This window comes from Podarcis liolepis (genome assembly GCF_965112155.1).
Source record: "Podarcis liolepis genome assembly, chromosome: 9".
In the NCBI taxonomy this organism is placed as follows: domain Eukaryota; kingdom Metazoa; phylum Chordata; class Lepidosauria; order Squamata; family Lacertidae; genus Podarcis; species Podarcis liolepis.
In genome coordinates this window covers 35,152,794-35,174,512 of record NC_139564.1, presented here as the reverse complement: position 1 = coordinate 35,174,512, position 21,719 = coordinate 35,152,794, and the positions used below count along the sequence as shown (strand labels likewise).

The following is a 21,719-nucleotide window of genomic DNA, read 5'->3' as shown; positions in this document are numbered from 1 at the left end:
GATCCACTTCTGTTTATTGTTGTGCATTTAACGTTTCCATACTAATATATTGACCTCAGCTACAGAAATTCCCATATATGATATATAGACATTTATATACAGAAATGAGAGAGCTGCCATTTTGGCCTAGCTGTCATATTGAAATATGCATTTTCAAGATGGATCCACACCTGCAATAGAACATTAATTTCTACAGTCCTGCAAAAGAGGACTGCCTTCTCACAGTTTTCAATTAGGATCTGTTTTGCTTTATGAAATGTGTTTCAAAAATTATTCTCTCTATATTCCTGTATGATGTGTGAATTTTTTGTATTGTATTATAACTAAATGTTGTTTTCAAAATAGCTGCTACTCACTTTAAGCTTCTTGCAAAAAGAAACGCTCCTGGTTTATTTGAAACTATGGATCCAGATGTTTCTGTGTGGCCTGGTGTGGTAGCACTTTACTCCTCAGATGAGACCACATTTTGTGGTGTGGTAAGAGACCTGCATACAATTGACAGGCAATTCCGTACTATTTTAACATGTATGCCGTACTGAGTACTTGATGACATAAAATAAGTTACTAGAACGATGAGCCTTATTGACATCCATAGATTTTACAAATGACTTCTAAAACTATGGGTAACTGTAAAGAAAAGTTTACATGAATGAAAGTTGCACTTTCTGTGTTATGAATGAGGTTTTTTATGAATATGATGAATGCATGTACAAGGAAGTAGGGATAATGTTTCTGGTGCAAAAAATGTACTTGCTTTAAACTGCGTTATGAAAATAAAGCATTACATGAATGAAGCTATTTGCCTCTGAACCATCTTTTCTCCTTTAAAAGTGGTCTTTAATATTTAAATACTGAATGAGCATCCTTATTCAATGTACCAGAACAAACATTGCCATTGATGTGAAGTCACTTAGTTTGCAAATAAGGCAGATTTGGTATGGTTCAAGCAGCTGCTCCTTTTTGACTCATGGATTTTGGAGATTTCTTAATGGGCCAGCATGGTTGCCTTTTGCACTTTTTTTTGGGGGGGGGGGTTGTAGGGTTTTTTTCTCTGTTTGGCCATAAGGGCAGAAGTACACAATTGTGTTATTTTGCCCCTCTAGCAGGGCCTCTAATTGGCCCATTTTATCTTGACTTTCTGGTGGCCAGAGAATTCCTTAATAGCCAGCCGACAAGTGGGGACGGTGGGTGGGGCAAAGGTCTGCTACCGCCACCCACCTGAGAAGGGTGAGCGGCCATTATAATCTCTCTCTTCCCCTCCCCCCAGCCCATCCTTTCATTTAAATCCATGCAAAATAGCACCCGGCTATTTCTGGTTGATTTTGAACAGACAAATTGACTGAGACAGAAACAGTTAAGCAAACCTCTCTCCTGGTTCATCTTGACCCATAAGGCATGCACATGAGTAACGTAACCGTTTACTGAAGAAATCTCTCAGGTAACAGAGATAAACAGGCTCTTCTCTCTTTACCAATTATATTTACATGGCCCATCCAGTATATCTGAAGGAGCATCTCCACCCCCATCATTCTACCCGGACACTGAGGTCCAGTGCCGAGGGCCTTTTGGCAGCTCCTTCACTGCGAAAAGTCAAGTTACAGGGAAGTAGGCAGAGGGCCTTCTCGGTAGTGGCGCCCTCCCTGTGGAACACCCTCCCACCAGATGTCAAAGAGAACAACAACTACCAGACTTTTAGAAGACATTGGAAGGCAGCCCTGTTTAGGGAAGCTTTTAATGTTTCATGCATTACAGTATTTTAATATTTTGTTGGAAGCCACCCAGAGTGGCTGGGGTATAAATAATAAATTATTATTATTATTATCCATCCCATCTCACTTTCATTTATCTTCTATAGATAGAGATGAGGCTGAAATATGAAGCAAAGGGGTGTGGCTATGGTAACCCAGGTCTATATAAACTGACACAAAATTGTAAGATTATAAGAATTTACTATCCAGCAAGGTAGTGTGCTTAACAACACACACACACAGAGATGTTAAAAGCAATCTTTGGGGAACTTCCCAAGTGCCCTCCATCAACCTAGGTTGTTTGAGGAGCCAGTACTTCCACAGGGCGGCACATGAGGAGTTAAAACATGCAGCGGGGAGGCAACAAGGAAGGTTGTCACCTGCAGAGGGTTGGGCTGGTTGAGACAACAGAGGGGTGGGGCAGGCTGCAGTGAGAACTGCATGGGGCTTTCAAGAGAGAGCCAGCCCCTGGGTGACTCATCCCCACCCCAGCGCACCTGTCTAGGGGTCTCTCATAAAGAGGAAGAGGTAAAGCTGGCTGAGGTAAGTAAGTGCCTTTCTCTTCTACTCTGGGATTGCGTATGTTTTGCTTTCCTTCCTCTGTGGTTGCCCTGAGGTGCAAACTGCTCAAGTCTCCTCCTTCTCCAACTTCCTCTTCATTGCCCGAGGGAGAGAGAGAGGGAGGGAGGGAGGGACCTGAGGTTAGGCAGCCAGGTACTTTCCAAAGAGAGCAAACGAGTTGAATTCCGCTTTGATAAATTGCCCTTCCTGTGCACCTGAAATTGAAGTGATCCTTCCCTCTTCTCATCTGCTTCTCCTGCATGAAGTGTTTAAAGTCCACTGACTTTCCCCCTCCTTTTGCAATCACACACAGAACTTTCTTAGATTATTCCACTTCCCACGTTCCATAACAAATAACTCTGCAGCTGTAGACTCTGAAATATCTAAACACTTTAAAAACAAAAAAACAGAAGGATTGTTCACAAACTTAGCTTTTCATGGTGGTGGTGGGGACTTTCTGTAAGAGAGATCAGCAATAACAGTGTTTCGTATTATGCAACACACAATCCTTTGAGTGTGGAGCTCCCCTTTCTCGTGGCAAGTTTCATATCCCAGTGCCAAAACAAGTCTTGTGGCAACTTGGATGGATATATTATGGTCCAAGCTTTTGCAGACCTGAGTCCACTTCATCAGATGCTTGTTCTCCTAAATTGGCAGGAATAGGTATAATTTTTATATACTTGCTTGGTGGACGAGGGAAAACTGTAAGACAGGTTAAAATGGGAAATGAAATGGCCAAAAATACACACTATGACAAGATTAATCCTGGAAACATACATAAAATGGTTAGATACAAAGCAGTCCTTATGACAAGTTAGTTGTGCCATAATGTTTGCTTTAATTGACACTTGAAGGAGAATAAAAGCCCATTATTTCAATTCAAGCCACATGTGGGGAAATTGGCCTTCTTCGTCAGTTAAGAAAGGTAAAGGTACCCCTGCCTGTACGGGCCAGTCGTGTCCGACTCTAGGGTTGTGCGCCCATCTCACTTAAGAGGCCGGGGGCCAGCGCTGTCCAGGGACACTTCCGGGTCATGTGGCCAGCGTGACGAAGCTGCTCTGGTTAGCCAGCACCAGTGCAGCACACAGAAACGCTGTTTACCTCCCCGCTATAAAGCGGTACCTATTTATCTACTTGCACTTAAGAGTGCTTTCAAACTGCTAGGTGGGCAGGAGCTGGGACCGAAAGACGGGAGCTCACCCCGCCGCGGGGATTCGAACCGCCGACCATACGATCGGCAAGTCCTAGGCACTGAGGTTTTACCCACAGCGCCACCCGCGTCCCGTCAATTAGGTCAGTGTTTCCCAAACGTTTTTGGGCAACGGCACACCTGTTTACCGGAAAAAAATCTCGCGGCACACCACCATTAAAGCCCCGCCCCGTGACGTCAGCGCGCAGCGTCACGCCGGGAGGGACGCACAAAAGTCAAAGTTTTTTCCCTCCCCGCGAAGCAACGAAAGAGGGCGCCTCAACACCGGGAGGTGGGCAGGGAGCGGGGGGAGCGGCCAGACGGGCTCCGCTGGGGGACTTTCGGCTGCCGGAGGCGGGGAAGGGGCGGCTGCAGCGGACCCGGAAGTGGTTGCGCCCATCGGGGGCGGTGGGAGCGCGCCGTGCGGGTTGGTGGGTGGGGGAAGGAGAGGAAGAGGAGGGGGCGGCGGCGGCCGGAGGCTGGACGGATCCGCGCAGGGACGGCGCGCGAGCCGGGAGGAGGCACGAAGAAGGAGGCAAGGCGAGAGCAGCGCAGCTCGGGATGCATTCGGACTGCCGGCTGCTGCGCCCGAGACGCGGGGTATGGTGAGCAGCCCGGAGCGCCCGCTCCCCCGGGGGACCCGGCCGGCGCTGGCCTCCCTCCTCCTCCTCCTGTTGCTGCTCAGGCGGGACGCGGCGGCGCAGAAAGGTGCATGCGGGAGCCCCGCCGGGAGGGGAGGGACCAGAGCCTTCCCGCCTTTCTTGCTTGGCGCCCACCCAAAAGCCCGCCGGGTTTTCGCGCCTTCCTCCAGTAGGCCGGCCGAAGCGAGCGGCGATGGGATGTGGGAACTCGCTCGCTCGCCGCCCCGCGTGTGCTCGCCGCCGCCGCCCCGCCTCTCGCCGCCCGACTCGCCCGTCTCCCTCCCACGGAACACAAGGCAATGTTCGGCGGCACACTAGTGTGCCGCGGAACACCGGTTGGGAAACACTGAATTAGGTAATACTTAAGGTGCCAGAAGGCTCTTGTGTTTCCTGCAACAGACTAACAGATATTTCCATTGCCAGTAGCTCACTTGTATGGGGCGGGAGCAGGAAGAGAAGTACAGCTGCTTTGCTTTCCTTAGATCAAGGACTATTCCTCAAAATTGATAATGGCACCCCACTTCCCAGAGTGGCAATGGTGCCCTTAGGACAAGACTTTATCTAACTGCACCACTGCTGCATGGTGAGAAGTGGTTGGTGCAAGGAAAAAATAGGTATGTGAATGGAGAATTCCTGGATGCCAAGATAAAGTTTAGGGCAAATATTCTTTGGTAAGAGAACCCCAGCAGATTTAAAATAATAAAATATGCTGTTAAGTAAAACGTGGAAATATAGGCTGTTAAACCTTTAAAATAGGAGTTTGGGAGTTCTAAAATGCCCCTCTTCTCCTAGCATAGAAAACGACCACATGTTTGGTAAGTTAAAATGGTTTAGTTACAAACTCTCCAAAGGTCAGATTCATGTGCTTTTCCATATAGCATTCAGAAAAGGTTGCACAGGCAGTAAAACTTGGCTTAGTTGCAGTGGTGAAAGTTCCTAAATTATTGATAGGTGAATATAAGTGTCTTGTAAGAGCCATGTGGTTGATCGGGACCAGCGCAAGCTCTTCACATGGTGTGCTTCTTAAGTATACTACAGGGAAACAAAAGTTTGATTACCTAGTCGCTTCCAAGGTGAGCTAAGCCCTCCATGCATTAATTAGACTTAAGCATGTCGGTTATATGAGATTGGTTATCCCACAAAAAAGTATCAAGGATACGGCTACAGTGTCTGGGTTTGTTGGGACAGGAGAGCTCTGGAGGGTGCCCTCATAATATTTAGCTTATTTACAAAGCTAAAAGCAAAGCAGAAATGAAGGCAAACAGGTGCTCTTTCATAGCATTATCCATTATCTTACATCAAATCTCCTAAGAGAGTCTGTACTTCAAGATTCTTCAGCCAACTCACAGTGCTCTCTGACCTTTCAGCTGCAAATCTGTTTCCAGCCATTCTCTAGAGCAAAACTGTGGTGGAAGGCTCAAACACACAGCAAGCACAGAACTATTTCTTCTTGACAGTCTTGTATATGCAGATTCTCTCATTTTTGAAAGCTCTAATGTACGTATTTTCCTGGTGATACCTATTGCATATAATGGAAGTGTGAAGATAAGGAAGAAATCTGTATTATTTGGAATTTTGTTTGCTTGTGTCTTTTGTTATTTGGAAACAGGGTACAAATGAACTATTTGAATTTTGCATCAGTATATTTTAAACCTGAAAGTTCCATGTTTTCTATATTGATATCAAATATAGGGATCTCCTAAAGATATAAAGATGTCTTTGTTTTTTTTAAAATGCCACCATCCCAGCCCATTTAAGTTTTTGTTTATGTTTTCTAATTACATATTTACTGGATAAAGATATCCAGCTCTCTCCATATGCAGAGAATCCAAAGCTTAATGTGTCTGGATATTGGAAGATTGTCCATACTATTAATGGAATGGCATGTGAACAATTTGTCAGATGATGCTTGTTGAAGTGCTTATGAGTTTTCTTGCATCTTCTGTTCAGGAAAAGCCACAAGGGCAGCCTTCTCTGGAACAACCTCCGTGCTTCTTCCCAGTTTGAACAGACGTGGCAATTGGTGGATTAGCTGAAATGGATCGCTACAGATATTTCATCTTCAACCAGAAAAGTATGGTTCTGTTGGGGCTCCTCCAGATAGCTTGTGCTACAGTTTGTATCATCGGTGGATTAATCGATGGTGCTTTCAGAAGGGACTCAGCACTGAGCAAATCTAGGATACCCATCTGGGCTGGAGTGGTAAGCTATATAAATTCTACCCCCCACCCCTTTTTATTAACGATGTATAAACTATAAGGCTATAAAATCAAACTTCAATTGAAATGCCTGCTTCAATAAAAAAAAAGTATTCAGTAGATGTCGGAAGTACAGCAGGGAGGGTTGTACAATTTGGTATAATACAGGGAATTTGTTCACTGTTCTAGAGAACTTGTGGTTCTATAGTCCACAAGCCAGCAGATCTCCCCACTCTGCTGGACAGTGTGGTGGGGCTTTGCCCAGCTGCTGGGAGCCCCCTGTTGCTGAGAAGAAGCCCTTAAAGAGTCCCGCCCCCATTGCAGGGGTGACAGCAGGGCATTTCGTCTCAGGTGCTGAAACACCTTGGGCCGTCCCTGACTGCTGGCCTAGTTGTTTTGTGGTAAGAGCCTAGAGCAGGCTTCCTCAACCTCGGCCCTCCAGATGTTTTGAGACTACAATTCCCATCATCCCTGACCACTGGTCCTGCTAGCTAGGGATCATGGGAGCTGTAGGCCAAAAACATCTGGAAGGCTGAGGTTGAGGAAGCCTGGCCCTAGAGGGCAAGTGTGACTGCAGCTGCCTTTGATTTCTGACTTGCATCTCCTTAATTTGGAAGTGGGGGAGCTGAGGATCAGGCTCACAGAAGGAATGCTCTGGACTGGTCTGGGTGAGAGAGGAATGAGGACTTTTCTTTCTCCTGGGAAACATAGGAGAATTTAATGTTTTTTGGAGGTAAATGAACTGGAAGGGGGAAATGATTTATGGTGTTTGCACTTCATATGGCTTGTGGTCTTAAGCTAGTTGCTTATCTCCATCTTCTCCAGCGCTCCATTTCCAGCTGCGGCCAGTCAAATGCCAATGGGAAGTTTTTTCTGTTTCTGTATTCAAACTATTTCCCACCTGTTCTTCAATGCCAAGGCAATCCCTAAGCAGGTTACATTAAAACCAATAGAAATCCAAATCAACAGTGTAGTAGATGCCTCCAAAAACCTGGGCAAATAAGTGATTCTTCACCTGGGGCTGAAAACTCAAATTGTGAGTTAGAAGAAATTCCATAATTGTGGGGCTGATGACAAGAAGGCCCCGTCTTACATTTTTGCCTGCAGGAACTTACGAGGGGGACATGTTTGTTTTCTATATTTGATATTCAGAAATATATTGCTTTTGAACATGGAGATTTCATTTAGCTAGTAAAGTTGAAAGGAGGGGGCACCCATAGCTGAAGCTGGTGTTTTGAGTGGGTGGGGCTAATTGGGAGAGTGGATGATACTTGTAGGACCTCTGCTTTACTTCAGGAGGGGAGAATAGGACTGAGAAAAGTGAATCATTTCTGGGAGAAAATTGCATTGCAGAAGCTGAATTGTTCTGATTCTACTAGCTGACTGCAGTAATTACAAACACTATTTTGGAGTGGTACATGGGAGCTGTGGTGGTGATGCTACAAGCAAGAAGCAGCTGGGACTGTTAGTAGTGACTTCGAATAATTTAGTGGCATCATTTTACTATGGTACAATCACTTTGCTGTAATAATTTTTTTACTTTTTATTTTCTTGGACCCCAAGCTAATGTTAGAAATGCAATGGGTGAAAGTATGATTTACACTTTGAAAGGTGCACGTCTAATATTCCTCCTTTGTGTGTTTCACATACCCAACTCCTTGCCCTTCTAGCATGGCAGGCTAGTGATCTGATAGCCGTCAATTACTTTACTATCCTTATGTGTCAATCACATTTTCACCTGTATAAGAAAAAGCATCTGGTGAAATTGACCAAGAATCTTGAGCCCACGTTTAACAGCCAGCTGAACAATTACATTCCCTTTCTGGTGTCAAAATGACCTTCTCTGAAATCGTGCCTAAAGGAAAGATGTTTACTTATTATGGAATAAACCACGTTCAGCCTTTGTGCTTCATAGATCTGCTGGTTGTTGATCGGGAGCTGGTGTCTTAGAAACCACTTGCCAACCAGTGTATTTATTTATATTTATACACTGCTTAACTACAATCATATCTAAGTGGTTTACAAGGATGTAACAAAAAAGTAAAAATCAATTAAAACTCTAAAATAAAACCTCTAGTTTGTTTTAATCTTCCTGAAGTTAATGTTTTTTCACTTCTTTTTATATGCTAAAGTTGGGCATTCCCCCCCCCCCAGCTTAATCCCCTTTACCTTTTGTTTTGTAGTTTATGGCTATTCCTGGAATTATGGCTTTGTTTTCTTCACTGAGAAAGAATCCTGTTTTGGTATGTTTCTATTGTATTTTGTTTAAAGTGGATGGGGACAAATCACACAGCTGACTTTCTATAAGTAATAAATACATAAACCTTTTATTTACATAACTTTTACTTCACGTCTGAGGAGCAGATGGGGCTCATCAACGCGGGAAGGTAGCCCATCTAGGAGAAGGAAAACTCTGATTCTAAACCTCTGCTGCCTTGCAGGGTATATTTGGGGGGGGGGAGGCTAAAGAGTAAACCCTGCAAAAATCTGGAGTGGAGTCCCTAAGATGGTTCGATGGCACCTTGTATGCCTCCTTCCAGCAACTCCTGCAGCCAAGCTGGTACCAAACATATTGCTCTACTTTTCTTTGGGACCACATCAACAAGGCCGAGATGGAGGTTCTTATCATATGGGTAGCCCAGGACCCCCATACAGACTGCCCAGGCTTGCACCCCTGGGAGGTCACTTTGGTGCTGCACAGTGGTTTGACTTCACCCCCCCCCCGAAGGCATACTCCATTGTCCCTTGAGACAGATGGATGCCAACAAAAAGCAACAACAAACTTTAATCTCTGCCCTGAAGTGTTTGGAGATATACATCATAGGCAACAATTAAAGTGATCATACATGTATGATTTTGGGTTTAGAGTTTAAAATCCACAACAGATTAAAGGTCTCACTTTAACAGCAGTTCAAAATTTCTTCAGTCTATCTCTAAATTCATCAGTCATTCTGTGTTGCTCCAAATGGCTGGATTGCAGTAACACATTACAGTTGAAAGGTAAGAATATACATGTTTTAGAATACATGGCACAAATTTTATCTATACATATATAATATTGTTATTTATGTTAAAGGGGAAGGAATAAAATTCCTAACCACCTCTTCCACCTTTGGCCTTTAATACCCTTTACATAGCAAGCACAATGGTTGTTTTGGGGCATGTTTTTAAACACCCATAATTGGAGTTCCCAGACATGGATGTTTAAAAGATCCATGCACATCATCCATACTTTGAGCATTAACTGACCTTGGGTGATGAGTCCAATGGCTGAAGTAGAAATGGGTCTTAGTTAAGCCTAAAACCTGCTGGGAAAACACGGCAGCTGACCATCTTTTTTCTGCTGCAACTGGTCACCATCACCTTCTCAAATCTAGACTAGATGGTAATGTCAAATTGTGTGATTTTGTGTGATTCCTGGAGGGGTCCTTTGCTCACTCAGAAGCGGAACAGAGCAAACCAGCAGCTGGGTCAGCCAATCTCTTTCTAATGAATGCAGCACAACATTCCCCACTTATTTTGATCCACTATGCTGCTTTCCTAGAAAATCTGAACGGTTTCTACCTATCTGGTTTCTTGGCTGCCTTGGTAACATCCCTTCGGTTGATTGCCCAAATCCACAGGTATCTTTGCTCAGTACTTTTTGTTCAAATGTATTCTTTCTGGCAGCTTTACTGCTTCTAAGAAAGTCTCATACATTTAAATGGATATTGCTTCCAAGAAAGGCATGTGTGGGAATGGGCTTAAAACAGCAAACACCTTCACATACTCCCTAAAAACACAGGATGAAATATAACACAGTTAAATATGTTGATTTCCATTTACGGTATTTACTGTATTTTTCGCTCTATAGGACGCACCTTTTTCCCTCCAAAAATTAAGGGGAAATGTGTGTGCGTCCTATGGAGCGAATGCAGGCTCCCTGGCTTCAGCGACAGCAACGCGAAGCCTCTGAAGCCTGCGCTCCGGAGGCTTCGCGTTGCTTTCGCTGAAGCCAGGAGAGTCTGGTCTTTGAGGCTGGCGGTGGGGGAAAGCAGCGCTTCTTCCCACCGCCAGCCCCACATGCTTCGGGGGCAGCGGGAAGGCGCGCAACGCCTTTACGCTGCTCCCGGACCTGGTTTTGAGGCTGGCAGTGGGGAAAAGCAGCGCTTCCCCCCCCACCAGCCCCACAGGCTCGGGGGGCAGCGGGAAGGTGTAATTAGGAAAGGAAAGGTTTGATTTTCACTGATTCATACCCACACTTTGGACATTGTATTGTGAATGCACATTCCTCCAAAGTCACTCTGGAAAATAAATTACTGTAGTGTACAAAGATTGCATAAGAGGCATATGTGGAACTATTTTTCATCCTTTGACTTGAAGCCCAAATTTAACTCTGGTCTTCTCTATCCCCATACCTTTTGTACAGGTGAATACAATGATAATTGCTTCTGTATTTTCCTGCTTTGTCACGCTACTTGTAATCATCTATACGTCTATAACATTAGAGTATGGTGAAAAATATGAAGAGTTTGACGATGTGTCCTCTTATCATCACCCAGCTGTTGTAAGTATCAAACTATCCAGTTTCTGCCCTTTTGAATACATTGCACACAGTTTAGGAGTGACAGAGTAACTAGCACACCCAAAGGCCTGTCACTCACATCAGTTTGGGGCAGAAAATAGTGCAAGAAAATCACTCTGTGTGTTTCTTTACTGAACAAGGTCCAGGCCAGCACAGCAGAGGCAAAATCATTGGATGGCTCAACCACCCCCTTCTTGGTCCTGAAATGCCTTTTATGGCAGGTATTGTTTGGAGTTCCATAGTAAAGGATGCCTCCTACTGGCACAGACACTGGGGGCAGATCAGGGTTTGGTCTGCCTTTTATATATTACTTTCATTTTATCTACCCAATTTGAGGATATTAATTGACACCATCAGTTTGTATACATGTATAGATCATATATGTGGTTGCTCAACTATTTATCAGTTACTATTTATTGTTGTTTTTCACTTGTCATTCCTTTTCATGTAAAATAATTAAAATACAAAAAAAGAGAATTTCCAGGCACTTTAAAAACAATACCCACACCACTCCTAGGGTTGAATTGCATTTTTTGGATAAAGGGTGTGTGTGCTCATTTTCTGTGTTGCAGGCATTTGTGCTTGGTAAACTTGTAGAAGGAGCCAACATCACACTTCTGATTACATCGCTTTTCAGTGCTTTTATTGTGCTGATTATTGCTTATTTGAGTTGCCGAAGTCTTCCATGTTGTTCATGCTATGACAGTGTCACTGGACTTGTAAGTAGCAACATTGCCATTAAATATGGTGGGTTTACTTGTTTTGTACTGGGAAGGAATGCCTTTTGGGATTCTGTAAAAACGTTTATGGACAGTTTGATATGAGGTTGCCATATTTCCTTAACTCCCCCTCCCCTTCAACTAGTTAAGCCCAAAATGCCCACAAAACTAATTTTTTGAATTGTCATTTGGAAACAAATGATTTGTGGACACACTGTATACACTAAACAGCTATGAACCTCATCAGTGCTTTGATGGTAAATAACTGGCATCCTTATACAAGCTTCTGTGCACTTCCTAAGGAGTGGGGTATAAGTTGTATATAACTGCCCCTTCTGCATGTTTTTCTTGACAGGTGTGTGCATAAAATGTTTTTTACTAGGTTCACAGTTCTATGGGTGGTATTCAGCTAAGTTTAATTCAGAGTAGATCCTTTGAAATTAATGAATATGACTAAATAAGTTCCATTAATTTCAGTCAGTGTACCCTGAGTGAAAACTACCCCTTGTGTTTAAGGTTTGCCAATTATGTAGCATTTACCACTTCCAAGGATGACCTCTCATTGTTTGATAACTGCCATATTTATGCATCTCTTAGATAGATATGTTTGTTCAGCTTATTATCAGGGTTATTGAATGTGAATGGTTTGAAATAAATCTCTTAATTATGATAATGGTAGCTGCAAAAATTTAAGAAATACTTTTGTAAAGGAAAATACGGTAAACTGTGGTGGGCATTATATGATGAATAGCTTCTTTTTCTTAAACTGCAGAACTTTTTACTTTTAGTCTTGTTCATTATTATACCATTACAATTACTTTTGGTTAACCAAATTACAAAATGAAACTGTGTTTGTCTCGAAGACTGCACATTCTAAGATCAGTGCTATTCTCAGGTGAACCTATTTAACAATCTCATGCTCTCATTCTTAGGAAAGGCTAGAATCTAATGAAGACCAGCTACAAATTGCAGAATTAGTTTGCATTCCATCTGGTATGTAGGTGTTCTCACTGTTTTATTTGAAAATTAATTTCAGATTTACTAAATATGTAAGTCAAATAATGAATATTTAAGGAAGACATTTGGGCTATATAAATATTATTTAAAATCATAATAATTAAAAGCCATTTCCATAAAAGCAATCTAACTACAATTACAAAAACTAGGCAGAAGTGGTTAAAAATAAAATCCAGCACATTACTTTACTGCTGGTTTTAGTTTAATTTGTTCTTATTAATATTGAACTGTAAAACCCAACGTAGCTCTTTTAATCAATAGTGGGTTAGAACAGAAAAAATTAAAAGACAATAAAGAAACCCTGGTAATATTTCTAGGGAGGAAGACAGAAAAATCTGTGTCATTGGTGCCCACAATAATAGATATTGATGGTGGACAAAGGCTAGGCCTCTGAAGCCTGGGCAGATTTCTGAGAGCGTAGGCTGTCCTTCAAATAAAGCCCTACATTGTCTAGGGCTAGGTTAAGTGTCAAAACCAGTCCTTTAAATGGGGCCCAGAAATGAATTGGAAGATAATGCATTTGGTAAAATATGGGTATTATGTGTTCCCAATGCCTGATCCCTGCAAGAATCTGGGCAGCTACCTTCTGCACCAGTGGAAGTTTCTAAACCATTTTCAAAGGCAGCCCCATGTATAACCAGTGTATTACAACAGTCTAGTCTGCATGTAACCAGCACACGTAATCAAGGCAAAGTTTGCTTTCTGCAGCTACTTATGCTCACTCTGTGTGTTTTCTATTCTAGGTCAAGTGGATACAATTTTTAATTCTCCTGTAAAACTTTCAGATTTAGATATGGAAGCTGATGATGATATGCCCAAACCACCTCCATATATCAGGATGACTTAAATATAAAATCTATGAGAATAAGTTTTTTTAAAGCTCTTTATAACTTAAGAATGTTGATGAGACGTTTGTACAATTCTTAAAGGTTAAGAAATGACTGACCACTCTGAAGAGATCCTCAGAATTTCAAGACTGGTGACCTATTTTCTGTACAGTTAATAAACTTAATTCTATTTTCATAAATTTTAATTTAGCCCCATGGTGTTTATTTGACTCCTGCTGTGTAATAGAATCTTCAATAATAGCAAGCATCCTTTGAACCAGAAAAATTGTCATGGGCAAATGAGTCTTCCAAATGCAAATTTGCTTGTTCAAATGGGAATGGTGTGCAGAAATCGTAAGATTCCGTGTGATAACTGATTTCACTGTTAGCACAGAAAGCAAAGGGTGGGCCGATAAATACTGTGAATATTTGATTTCACCAATGCCCCGTTAGAATTTATGGATTGTGTTTTGTATGGAATTAGTATTTCATTAAAGAGGCATCACCTTTCATATCATATGCTCCATCTGGCCTAAACTAAAGAAATCAATTTGAATATATCCAATCTTGCCCATTGATCCTCTTCCACAGATTCATTTTTTAAAGACAAATGCACATATAACTCCAGAAATAAAACACTTTTTAAATAGCCCTAGGTATAGCTGCCTGAGGCAAGCAAGAATCTTTCAGGACATGGAAGCTTCACAACACTCATAACAATGTGAATGTTTCTAATTGACAGGCAATTACAGTGAGGAAAAATGAGACAAAAGCAGAATTTTACTTGCTAGCATTTATTAGTTTAAGACAGTGGCACGTACTTGTGGTAATTTAAATAAATCTTTCCTTTTGCTTTTAGAAAGAACAATTGACATTTTGTAGGTAAAGCATTATTAAATGGGGAAGCATTTTGGATTAACAACACTCTGTTTAAGATACTGTCAACGTAACTGGTGCTGATAAGATGACAATGCTCAATGTTATTTTGCAATAATAAGATAGAACAATTCTATACTATACTATAGCAGTTTAAACAGTTTCAAAATAACCATTTCATCAGTATTTATGGGTGAAATACAACATTAGTTATCAGACCTATCCTGGGAGCAATACAGGGATGTTGTCCTATATGTTGTGGCCACATGATTTATTCTTCAACACCCTCTTCCTTCTGATTATAGAACCCTGGTTTTTATTTTTACTTTCTTTAGGATATTATTTAATGCACACATTATTATTACATTTGCATTAAAAGCTATCTTTTACTTAAATGGATTAAGAAAATGAAGTAAACAGGTGAGTTCTCTAAAGAGGAGTGTAAACTATATTTGAGAAATATTTTAGAAATATACATTTATGAACATTTTTTCATTAAAAATCACTGAAGAGTCTTCATATTAAATAAATGGTTTCTAGAAAGTGCGTAAACCAAAAGTAAATACACAAAACAGAGTAAAAAGAACTTCCCTTTTTCAAGTGTTGTAGAAAAACTAAACAAGAAAAACCCTGTCACTTCTGGTTATAAGCAAAATAATAATAATCCTATATAAACTTGGACACAATCCTCTCACACATTTGGCCCACAATGCAAGTGGATTGTGTTCCTTGCATTTTACTGATTAAGGTGCAATCAATAGATTTTCCTAAACATAAAAGCTAGTGTTTTATACTTCACTATGCTAATGTACAGCAGAATAGCACCTAGTATTTGGCAATTACAATTACAGTAATTGTACTAATATTTCTGCCTTCAATAACATTACAGTAAAGGTTAAAACTTAGTAAGACATTTAATAAGTAGCACACAGTAGATATAAGCAAATTGGATTTGGAATATTAAGTAAATTGTTCTTTAAGTGTTAGCCTATAATACTGATACTCCATTCTCTTAGAATAATATGTAACGGTATCTTGAATTTCATTCCTTTCCCTTTTTATGTAACCAAAAGTTATATGCAAGCTAACACGAAATGTGAAATGTAGGACACATGTAAATAAAAGGTTACGATATGGTACTGAACAAGAGAGTTAAGATCAACTCCTACACAAGGTTCACTTATACTAAGGTTTGTAATGCTTACTTCCGAAACAGCCAATGCGGTAGCCTCTAGATGTTTTGGACTACAAGTACCATCATCCCTGTTCACTGGCCAAGCTGACTAGGACTGAGGGCAGTTGTAGTCCACAACATCTAGAGGGCACCATGTTGTCTCCTGCTGTCCTAGTTGATTAACATTGATTGATTTGTAAAATATTTGTTTTTAATACTTAAGAAACACCAGGTGGCAGCCACTGCTAACAGGATTCTAACAACACGTTACTGTTAGCAGCTTGAGCTTTCCAAGTGGAGGGAAGAGCAAGAGTACAAAGATTAAACATAATTAAAATCAATCCCCATTATCTGTCATTCACACAAATTATGCCATTTTCTACAGAACTGTTTTATCCCTTCCTCAATATTTGTAGCTTTAATATTTTATTAGTCAATAAAAGCTCAAATTTCTTTCTTTAATGGGTGATGGTCCTAATTAGCAACAATAGATATACAAGGCTGGAGCTATATTTGTGCAAGGAGATGAAGATAGGCACCAGGATTTCTCCACTTGTCAATTACTCAGGACTGGAAGGCTGACTCGGGCGCTTGTGCCAGTAGTGCACGTTACACAATGAACACAGGAAAGCCCACCTATCCCTTACCCTTTAGCTTGAGCTGCCCAGAGGTGGAGGGCAGTTATTATAGCAGAAATGTCTACACAAAATCATCAAGCAAGAAATCTTGTAAGTTCAGCTCTAAACACTTTATAGATAGACACTCTGTGCTGCAAATAGATTTGAAGAGACCTCTTAACTGTTACTAAAAACAAGCTGCTAATATTACTTATGGAAAACAGCCACTTTCATTCATATTTTATGTCTTTATTTTTGATACTATGGGATGATATAGACTGCTCCTTCCATGTGTTCATAGCTAAGGCACACAAGTAGTGTGTTGTTTTTTACAAATTGTAGATTCTGAAGTTCAGTTGCTCCTATTTTATGCTATTTCAAAAGCAAAACATAGTGAGCCAACCACACAGAATAGCATATGATTTCCCCTATATTATTTGCAGTCTACATTTGAATTCACTGTTTGTTTTTAGTAAGAGAAACCATGCATTCCTAAGACTTTTACCTTGGCCATTTGCTTCATAGTATTCCATTGGGGTACTAAAAGTACCCCAATCAAGTCTCACGTTTTGGCATTTTGTATGTTGTGTAGGTTATAACCACTGCTAATAATGAAAGTCAAACAATACACCTTAAGTTATATCATAATGTTATGAATATAAATGATACATTTTTAGAATTGCGTTAGAGCCTTTTAAAAAGTGTTACAATATTTAGGGAGAATCTGAACTACAAGATCTGGCGTTCCTATTGATGGTTTCGCCTCCAGAGCAATACCACAATTGAGTGGATACTTTCTGATCTCCTGTGGTTACATCAGAAATAAACAATCCACTACAGCTTCAGTTTTCAATGCAATTTCCAATGTTTCATGAGATTCACATGATTTCATTTTATTGTGCAAAAGATAACCCTGGATATTTTTCCAATGTCATTTCTGTCTCGCATATAAAGAAGAATACAAAACTATGAGGGCCATCAAACATAACTTTAACCAGAAAGTAAACTTCGTAGCTCTACACTTGCTTTCATAATTAACTAACCTAGAGTTTAGATAAAGTAATGAGATGAAGGCAAGAGGTGACTTAACACTTGTGCTCAAGTCGAGTCTTCATTCCATTGCATGATTAAGACATGTGATAGAAGTACAATTCACAAATCAATTTACCAAATTATCTAAAAGTAATTCACTTAAAATCATCAAGTCATACTACTCTTTGGGTTTCTATAGAACCGTGATCTGCTCAAATTGAATGCTAAAGGCATCAGTGATTTGACCTAACCTACACATTTCTATTTTAGTGGAGAAAAGATCTCAGAACTAAGCTACTTCAATGGGACCAGAGTCAAGCTTCACAAATCTAATGTCCATAAATCTTCAGTAATTTAGATGATACAGTTAACAAAGTGCAGAGATAAGAGTGGCACACATCCAGATGTGAGAACATACAATAAAGTGCCCAGCAGATTCAATGTAATTTCTACTAAACTGGAACATTACCAACACCATACTCTCAAAGCACTGGCAAACAGACCAAAGTGATGACTACAAAAATACTGTGAGCTAACACCAACATGGCATGGCGGGTTTTACTGCAGGTTCTAGGTGAATTGTGTTATCGGGTAGCTGACTAAGCATGAGTGGCTTGTGACTCTTGAGCTTATGAGCCAGGGTCATAAATATGGCTTCCACATGATCATTGTCATTAGGGTTTTTAGCAGACGTTTCAAACAGTGGCATGCTATGAGTGTCAGCAAATTTCTGAGCCATGTCTGTAGGGACCTGAATTGCACTTCTCAGATCGCATTTATTTCCAACCAAAATCCGGGGTATATCATTGGTGAGCAAGTGTTGTTTGCATTCCTCGATCCACAGTGGCAAACTATGGAAACTGGCAATATTTGTCATATCATATACAAAAACGACTGCGTGTACATTCCTGTAATAGTGCTGTACCATGCTCTTCCTGAATCGCTCCTGCCCTGCTGTATCCCAGAGCTGAATCTAGATGTACCAAGAAGGGGAAAGAAGGGAGAGAAACAAGAAAAAAAATGATTTCACTCAGGCTGGTGGAAAGGCATAATTTCAACTTTAACTCAACAGTACTTTTATATTGCTATGATTTCTGTTCATAAGGGTCTTTGAGGTCAGTGGTTTTATATCTCAGCAACAGCAACAAAACATAAATGAAAACTTTTGCTGTGAAGCTTCCTGCAAACACTTTTTTATGCATCAGCTTTTCAAAAACAGTTATACTAAATATTAGTAATTGTGCATCTTTCACTGTAGATGGAGGTATTGCAGGAATTAAGAGCTTGCCAAGAAATTCACATTGTGACATGAGTATTAAGTTTAATTAGGATCTATGTGGGTTTAAAAATCAGCATGCTTGCATTTCAATTAAAAAGCAGAGGTGTCATTGCTTAACATAACAGTACATGTATAAGGATGACACAACTTTCCATTTAAGCACTAGCTGGTACCCAAAGGTAACCAGGAATTCCATGCAGCTGGGTGCATGGAAGCTCTACTTCTCTGTAACCAGCATAGAAACCACATGTTGCTAGAGGTGGGATGAAGAATTCTGCAAGGCCCTAGCAAACTAGCATTATGTGTTTGCAAACTTCTGTGAGCTTATTTAAACACTGGGATAAAGAGATGCAATAGGCCACAGGTTTGACTAAATATGAGCACATCTTCAAAACTGTGTGATGTTAATACATGTTCAGCACTCAGCACATGAACAACAGTTAGTTAGACCAAGGGGTTCAGAGGTGCAACTAACAGCATGTTTACAGGTGCAACTATAATATCAAGCCTCGGGCTCAGCGATGAAGCTCAAGGTGGGGGGGCCTTCCTCAAGTTACCGCACTCAGATTGTTACAAACACAAATCTTGATTCAGGGGAAGCAACTGAGATACAAGTATAACAAATGACCTCCATTATTTTTGGCCGTGTGTCAGCTCCAGGCAGGATGGATGAGCAACAGGACTGGAGTTGCCCACTTCTTTCCTGCCAGGTGGCCTGGTGTAAGATGACCCTCGTGGAAGGGACCACGAGGGTCATCTAGTCCAACCGGCGGCAATCTTTCGCCACCTGCACCTATAACAGTATTGCAGCAGAGGAAATCTCAGCAGACGTCGCTTGCCGAGGCAAAGCACCTGCCTTTTCTGCACACACCTGTTAAAGGAGCAGCAGCAGCCCCGGACTCCCTGCCACTTTGCATCTACTACGCGCCAGCTGCAAGGCAGCCGGCAGAACAGCCCTTGAGCCTGGCAGGGGAAAAGCAGCCCGAGGAGTTGACCTCGGCTTTCCGCACCTTGATGCGCTCCCCGTCGATGTCGACGGCGCGTTCTCGGAAATCCACCCCGATGGTGGCCTCGGTGCGCTCCGGGAAGCGGCCCGCGCAAAAGCGGAAAGTGAGGCACGTTTTCCCCACGTTCGAGTCCCCGATGACGATGATCTTGAAGATGCGGGAGCGCGCGGGGGGCAACGTCCCCGGCGCCGCGTAGCTGCTCGACAGGCTCAGCTCCAGCGATGACTCCACCTCGGCCGCCGCCATCGCCGCCGGGCCCGCGAAGGCGCCTTCCGCTGCGTCGAGTCACTCGCGGCTTAGTCGCTCAGGCCCAACCTGGCGGAGGGATTCGCGTCGCGGCGGAGAGGCGAAAAAGGCCCGCGCGCCCCCGTCGCTCGCTCGCTCGCGCTCATTTCCCCCCTCCCTGACAAGCCGCTTCGCTTCCGCACCTGAGGAAGCCGCTGCCGCTTCACGCGTGTTAAGCCACGTAGGAGGAACAGCTCCGCCCCTTTCGCGGGATAGGCCGGGCCTGATAGGCGAGGAAGGCGAAGCCGTGGAAGGGGGCGTTTCCGCTCGCCTCTGCGGGGGGAAACAGGGACGACGTGAACACGAAAGCTCGCGAGAAGTGGGATGCTATCGACGAGTCTTTAAATGGTGGGTTGGGGGCGGCAGCGGCCATCTGGCTGTCATTGTTCGCCAGTGCTAAGTTCGTGCTAGTCTCCTCCCTCAGTACAAGAGCGTCTCGCACCCCTGGCTGTCTCTCTCTCGTCCCCAGATATACAAGCGGGAGTCACCCGGCGAGACTGATGGGCAGAAAGTTCCCAGAAAAGCCAATTCCACCCCACAGACCAAGCTTTAAAACTTGCAGCGCCTCTGGCAGTAGCTGTGGGGAAAGCCGTGAACTTCAGCTTCCGGCTGGGCACTGGACCAACAGGGCTCTTCCTAGCCAAGATCTGTTGCTCCCACAATTGCTGGAAAAGGGTGAAAAAGTAGACCGCGCTCTTGCGCCTTTAAACAGCTGGGTAGATAGAAGAGTGAATTTCGGTACTGGTGGGCAGCTGCCAAAAAGGAAACTCCAGGTCAATCTGCTGAAACGCCCTCCTACAGAGTTAGCAAAGATGCAGGAACAGCGTCTTATTTTTTACCCGCAGTTCCAGCTCATGGCAGAGATCAGCTATCCTGAGCAATACATGAGCCTTTGAGCAGTAGCTTCTATTTACATATTGTTCTCTACTTTCCTGCTGGAGCCAGTGCTTTTCAGCAGAAACCCTCCTCCAAACTTCTCATATTCCTTTTTCTAAAAACCCAGCAACTTTGTCCATCGTCACTTGTTTTGCATAATTAATTTTGCTTCTCAGGGGGTGCAAAGTGCAATGGAGCACCACCCCTTGCTCAGCTCCTCTGCCTGCTTAAGTGGACAATATATTTTTAAAAACCTAACACTACCCTATACTTGCTTACAACGGAGCAAGTACCACCAAAATCAGTGAAATGTGTTTCCAAATAGACCAGCATGATTATTATGCCTCTGGGCTGCCTTGGTTTTGCCTTCCTATAGGTTACACTGATCATTTTTTAATGACCCACTACAAAAGGTGTGCATGTGTGCTGCTTAAATAGTAATGGCCAGATTACTGTGTTTTTATGTGTATATGATGCCCATATATACCTACCTCTCAAATTTATGTCACTGCAAGATCACACAGTTGTAACTATAATGAAACATACTATCCTTGCTAAAAACAAAAGCCACAAATGAGTGATCTATGTTGTAGGATCTCAGCACTTAAGAGAGTTTTGACCATCACTGGAAGAGGAAAAAGAAAGGTGTAAATTATTAACCCAAGCCCATCTCCTCTTAGCAAAGCACTCTAGAAATAATGTGGCATCCTGAAAGACAATAGGGCTAATTCTAGAGTAGTTTCCATGGAACATCATGACTACAGCAAGTATTTCCTGAAGGGTTGCTGGATAATAAAGTGGCTAAGTTAAGGGGAAGAAAAACAAGCACGTAGGATACTAAGGTTTCCAGATAGATAACACTGAATATTTGCAGACTAGGTGTGATAGTCAGCTCTTGGTTTGAATGTAATGTAGCAGAGTGTCTCAGTAGCAGACAGCAAAATTATTTTCTTGGAAATATAAAATATTGTAGTACAGTTAACACAAAGTTATGACAAACTTCTTTTGTTCAGAGATGTATATATGCCAAAAGGGGAAGGCTCTAGATGAATGACAAGTCAATACTTTCCTTTAACATTTTTTCTTATCACAGAAAGAGTAATGATCTC

The 21,719-nt window shown here is 42.2% G+C and overlaps 2 protein-coding genes across 4 annotated transcripts; one reads left to right on the top strand and one right to left on the bottom strand.

Moving 5' to 3' along the window:
* The first annotated feature begins 1,348 nt into the window (after positions 1–1,348).
* LOC310714635 (uncharacterized protein) lies at positions 1,349–13,670 on the top strand. Of its 3 annotated transcripts, none has more exons than XM_083520150.1 (7): positions 1,349–1,438; positions 6,090–6,341; positions 8,521–8,580; positions 10,746–10,883; positions 11,474–11,620; positions 12,553–12,613; positions 13,381–13,670. In XM_083520150.1, exons 2-7 carry the CDS (start codon positions 6,177–6,179, stop codon positions 13,482–13,484), a joined length of 675 nt encoding a protein of 224 aa, XP_083376276.1. In that variant the 5' UTR covers positions 1,349–1,438; positions 6,090–6,176; the 3' UTR covers positions 13,485–13,670. The 3 variants fall into 3 exon arrangements, with proteins under 3 accessions (XP_083376276.1, XP_083376274.1, XP_083376275.1); XM_083520148.1 differs by lacking the exon at positions 1,349–1,438 and adding an exon at positions 2,135–2,291; XM_083520149.1 differs by lacking the exon at positions 1,349–1,438 and adding an exon at positions 2,149–2,295.
* A 572-nt stretch (positions 13,671–14,242) lies between these two features.
* RAB33B (RAB33B, member RAS oncogene family) lies at positions 14,243–21,564 on the bottom strand. The gene is made up of 2 exons (XM_083520147.1): positions 19,453–21,564; positions 14,243–18,136 (listed from the first exon to the last, which is right to left on the bottom strand). Exons 1-2 carry the CDS (start codon positions 19,693–19,695, stop codon positions 17,696–17,698), a joined length of 684 nt encoding a protein of 227 aa, XP_083376273.1. The 5' UTR covers positions 19,696–21,564; the 3' UTR covers positions 14,243–17,695.
* Between the last annotated feature and the right edge of the window lie 155 nt (positions 21,565–21,719).

Bases quoted from the DNA above. Each gene is read 5' to 3' on its own strand.
- RAB33B (XM_083520147.1), bottom strand. From the start codon at position 19,695: ATGGCGGCGGCCGAGGTGGAGTCATCGCTGGAGCTGAGCCTGTCGAGC. The intron at 18,137-19,452 runs GTGCGGAAAGCC...TGGTACATCTAG, and splicing joins TCGACGGGGAGCGCATCAAG to ATTCAGCTCTGGGATACAGC.
- LOC310714635 (XM_083520150.1), top strand. From the start codon at position 6,177: ATGGATCGCTACAGATATTTCATCTTCAACCAGAAAAGTATGGTTCTG. The intron at 10,884-11,473 runs GTAAGTATCAAA...TCTGTGTTGCAG, and splicing joins CTTATCATCACCCAGCTGTT to GCATTTGTGCTTGGTAAACT. The intron at 12,614-13,380 runs GTATGTAGGTGT...TTTCTATTCTAG, and splicing joins ATTAGTTTGCATTCCATCTG to GTCAAGTGGATACAATTTTT.